This window comes from Capsicum annuum, unplaced genomic scaffold (genome assembly GCF_002878395.1).
Source record: "Capsicum annuum cultivar UCD-10X-F1 unplaced genomic scaffold, UCD10Xv1.1 ctg55176, whole genome shotgun sequence".
NCBI classification, from domain to species: Eukaryota; Viridiplantae; Streptophyta; class Magnoliopsida; order Solanales; family Solanaceae; genus Capsicum; species Capsicum annuum.
In genome coordinates, this window is record NW_025863449.1 from 1 (window position 1) to 5,321 (window position 5,321).

Below are 5,321 nucleotides of genomic sequence, written 5' to 3' on the forward strand. Positions count from 1 at the left end.
TTTTAACATAAAAAGCAAAACTTTGATAGTGCACAAATATGACCTTTAACTATTCAAAACTATATAAATATGACCTCCCTCCAAGTCAGCCCTTTTAACGACGTAGCATCGTGTGATTGGATTACTTTTTCAGGTAGGCGCGAGTGAAACTCAGGATTAGGGGTTGCAAAATCGGAGGTCATATTTATTTAGGTTTTGAATAGTTAAAGGTCCTATTTGTGCACTATCAAAGTTTAAGGTCAAAGTTATAATTTGGTGTCAAGTTTAGGGTCATATTTATGTATTATCTTATTCTTTTTTTGCTAATATATTTTTTTTTTATTTTTTATTTAATTTTTATTAATTTTGAGGTGTGTTTTTCAAACTAATGAGTGATAATTTAGGTGTACGTGTTTTTCACACCCCTAATAATTTTAATATGAAACTCTAAAGAAAAAAGAAATAATTTAGGTATGTTTTTGACACTTCATACTTTTAACAAATTAATACTTTTTGCAAATTAAAGGTAGCTTTATAATTGAGTCATATTCACTTTGTGAGTCAAAAAGATCTCCCTTCTCTTTTTAAAAAAAAATATTTGGCTCCTAAGGTCGAGATTTATTTTGATCCTCCACCCTTATCTTATTACTATTTCTTTACTGACTTATTGGTCCACAAAATATTAGTGGCAGACAGCTAATATAACACAAAAGTTGTGATTGGTACAACAAATTGGCCAAGGTCTTTTTTTAATATATCAATGAGATATATTTTTACATAATTTCATAACTGAGATCTTGGAAAGTACTAAGTGTACACAGATCTTATTTCTATCTCATGGAGGTAGAAAGACTGTCTTCAAAAATTATCGCTCAAAAACAATAAATCAAATTAGTTATTAAAAGAATAATAGTGAAAAAAATACGACAACTAATAAAGAAAGCAGGACATAAAATTTAGAAAAAGAACATGAGAATAAAAATAGTATGATGCCAATTGAAACACAATATAATCATCTTTAACTTTATTTTTAAAAGATATAAGCATCCAATACCCTTCGTACTATGATCAAAGTTGCTCACCAAAGTCCTATTACCCTTGAAACTCTATTTTAATATGTTTTTATCACCCTTTTGTACAGACATAACATCTTTATTACATAAAATAGGGCCCACGCTAATGGTACCATGTCAGCTATAAAGGTTGATAAAAAATGTCGCGTTAGCTAAAAAAAATGACAAAAATACACTAAAATTTAATTCAAGGTAATAGAACCTACATGAAATTGAAGTAAATCGTAGCAAATTTAGTCATAATTCAGGGAGTTACTAAATGTTTTACTTTTCTTAAAGTATAATAAAGGTATATATCTAAGTAATCGTCTTTTAGTAACTTTTTATCTTTTTTTTTTGGTTTCCCATCTGGTGTCCGGTGTCGCATTGGAACCCCTATTAATTGCAGCGCCCATTTAGGTGACAGCATTTCTGACAGAGTTTTCTTCATACCCAGGGTCGAACCTTCAACCTCTAGTAAAAGGTGAAGCAACTCCATCCATTGCACCACAACCAAATTTGGTAACTTTTTATCTTAAAACTACCATTGATGTGGTCTTCCACTTAAGTAGATAAAACCACTTTCCCCACATGCAACAATAATTGTAGTTCTCATCCCAATTTATCAGAAGCCAATAAAAATTAATACCATTTTAGTCATTCAGAGAGGTATCCAATTTTCTCTTGATTTTAATCTTGATTACTTGCCACTGTATTACTTGATTTTAATCTTTTGTGTTTTACACCTTTTTTTCATAGACTCATATTTCTGTTTTTATGTTCTTTTCTTATAGTGTTTTGTTGCAGTGATCAGTTGCTTCTTCCCAACCATTGAAAGGTTAGTTTCCCTTAGTTACTCATCTTTCTAATCTAATAACTATTAATTAAGTGACCACATAAGTTTAGAATATGGTGACACTGTGTAAGAACAATGTAAATATATCTGAGTCTGAAAATAAAACTGATGAGGTAGGAGGTCGACTCTAGAAGCATAGAGCGGCCAGTACCAGCTGCCGTGCGGCGCTCTGTTACTTAGATCTGCACCAAAAGAGCACAGTAGGGATGAGTATGGTCCACTTGTACTCAGTAGCCGGTAGCCAGTAGGTATCTGAGCAAAGTAGAAAATAAAGTATATAAGATACACACTATGGGCACATCACCGCAATCAGAAAAGATCCTAAATGATATCCCACACCGTCTCCACTGACAGTTCTAATATAATACATATACCAAGTACAAGTACGAAAGAGAAGTGCACAATAGATAGACATGAAGGTACAATCACAAAGAGTGCATAATGTATGAAATGCAATGAGAATGATAATGATGATGTGATAAGTTTTAGGTTGTCGCACAACCTCCGTATACACCTACTGAACACTTCTCTGAACGAAAAAAGTTTGGAAAAGATTGATTTTGAGCATTGAATCTTGTACTCTATGTGTTCTTGCTTCTAAGAATATTTGGGAGGAAGAAAATGAGGGATTTGAAAATTTCGACTAGTTTAGGACAACTTTAGGGTTATAAAATGGATTGGGGAAGTTACATGGGTGAAAGGACAAGTTGTCCCCTAATTTAATAAGAGAAAAACAGACTTTTACTGCGGAGAGGTATGATCTCCTGGCTTGAGCTCCGCCCCATGCTGCCCATCACACAGCTGGGATGCTGCCTCACTAAAATGTTTATAACTTTTTGCTTGGGACTCGTATTGATGAACGGTCGTTGGCGTTGGAAAGAAGACTCAAAAACCTTTAATTTGGTAGGTAGTAGGCGACCAAACATCATTATATATTTGGATTAATGATCGTTGGAAGTTGACCCAAGTAAGAATAAAAAATTTCTACTTAACTTTGAGCTAGGAGATTTCTATAACCTCAATTCATCTACAGAGATGTTCCACACTAAAGAATTGATCCTCACACTTATAAAATAAATATAAATTATTGGGTTCGGGTCTATACACATATGAAGGAAGGTTCAAACCGAAGACTAATAAATCACCTAATCTTATTTACATTATGCGTACCTTTTTTGCCAATTTGAGTATCACGTTACCTATAATACCATTGACCTCTTGCATCTTGCAGCTCTCAGGTCATAATTGCAAAGGCAAACGTGAATACAGTAGATATGGCTTATGCAAGTGTGGCTTCTCTTATGCGAACAATAGAATCGCTCTTGACATCCAATTCGCAGATGCAATCTCTAATCTATGATCACAGAGAAGAATTTTGCACTCTTCATGAAAAAGTTAGGTCCCTAGAAGTATTTCTCAATAACTTTGAGGAAACCAATGTTTCTGGGCAAATGACGGATTTTGAAGTAGAGGTAAGTGAAGTTGCAAATTCTGTTGAACAAACAATTCAACTAGGAGTAATTGAAGTTGTATTGGCAAATGATGAAAATCTGAGAGAAAAGGCACAAGAGAGGCTTTTTGATAGCCGGCAACAAGTAGCAGAGAACGTTGATCGTATCTGGAAAGAGTCAAAAGAGATTCAAGATAAAGGCAAACAAGCATCAAAGGAATCAGCGGTTCAAGAGTTTCCAAGCTCGTCAAAAGATAATGTTGAGAACAATATGGTTGGACGTGATGATCAAAGGGAACGGTTGGTAGAGCATCTGACTACAGGCTACTCTGGTGAACCCAAAGTCATCCCGATTGTCGGGATGGGAGGCATAGGTAAAACAACCTTAGCGAACGAAGTTTACAACGATGCGTGCATTCGTTCTCATTTTTATGTTTGTGCCTGGGCTACTATTTCACAACAACACAATGTAAAGGAAATCTTGTTGAGCCTTCTGCATTCTACAAAGGGTGACAAAGTTTTCACGCAAAGTGAGGCAGAGCTGGCAGACGTGCTACAAAAGAGTTTAAAGGGTAAGAGATATTTAATTGTATTGGATGACATGTGGAAAACTGAAGCATGGGATGCCGTGAGACAATGTTTTCCACGTGAAAACAAGGGGAGTGGAATATTGCTGACGACCCGTAACACTGAAGTAGCGCGCTATGCCGGTACAAAGAATTCTTTGCCGATGAGGTTCATGGATGAAGATGAGAGTTGGAACCTTTTCAAAAGTGTAGCATTTTCAAGTGAAGAATTACCATCTGATTTGGAGACTATTGGGAAGCAAATCGCAGATGAATGTCATGGGTTACCACTAACTATTGTCGTGGTTGCTGGACTTCTCAAATCTAAAAGGGTAATAGAAGATTGGGAAAGTGTTGCTAAAGATGTCAAGTCATTCGCCACAAATGATCCTGATGAACGATGTTCACGTGTGCTTGGGTTGAGTTACGATCACTTGACAAGCGATCTAAAGACATGTCTTCTGCATTTCGGAATTTTTCCAGAAGACAGTGATATTCCAGTGAAGAGATTAGTGAGATCATGGATGGCTGAGGGGTTCCTGAAGTTGGAAAATGATATGGAAGGAGAGGCTGAGAAGTGTTTGCAAGAGCTTGTCGATAGATGTCTAGTCCTCGTCGGCAAGAAAAGTCTAGATGGAACAAAAATTAGATCATGTAAGGTTCATGATCTAATATATGACCTGTGCTTGAGAGAAATTCAAAGGGGAAATGTTTTTATCATGAACGACATTGTGCTTGATTACTCAGATTCACATCGATATCTCAGTATGCAAAAAATGCAGCCCTTTAAACGCATGACTGGTGATAAAATTGATTATTGTCCCCATGGTCATTATAGGAAAATTGATTATTGTCCCCATGGTCATTATAGGGCTCTTCTTACCCCTGTACATCGTCAGTTGAGAGATCATGACAACAACGATCTTTTGAAACGAACCCGTTCTATTTTCTCTTTTCATCTTAAGGATTCATGTTTTGTTCTCAAATCAGAGCTTATTCATTTCAAATTACTCAAAGTCTTGGAGTTGAGAAACATAGATATGGATCATTTCCCTGTACAGATTCTAAGCCTCATCTGGTTGAGGTACCTATTATTGCATTTCCATAAGAAAGTAGACATACCTCCAGAAATTTGCAGGTTATGGAATCTGCAGACATTCATTGTTCAAGGGCCTATGCTATGGAAAATAACTTTTCCTGAGGAAATTTTGGGACTAATGCAATTAAGGCATCTCGAACTGCCCGAATTTTATCTGCCTAATCCCCCGAGCGTATCTGCTGACAAAGGGAGTCACATGGGTTTTTCAAACATACAAACTATTTCTTACTTGTCTCCATGTTGTTGCACGAAGGAGTTTATTATGAGGATTCAGAAGGTCAAAGAATTAGGAATCAGTGCATATCAGATTGACTCTGAT

At 35.9% G+C, this 5,321-nt stretch overlaps 1 protein-coding gene across 1 annotated transcript; it reads left to right on the plus strand.

Moving 5' to 3' along the window:
- Positions 1-1,546: 1,546 nt before the first annotated feature.
- On the plus strand, positions 1,547-5,315 carry LOC124893179 (putative late blight resistance protein homolog R1B-17; the record flags this gene model as incomplete). Its single annotated transcript, XM_047404274.1, has 4 exons — positions 1,547-1,700; positions 1,826-1,869; positions 3,119-4,731; positions 4,765-5,315. Coding segments are annotated over exons 3-4 (2,121 nt in total), but the record flags the coding sequence as incomplete, so codon positions are not given.
- Positions 5,316-5,321: the final 6 nt, after the last annotated feature.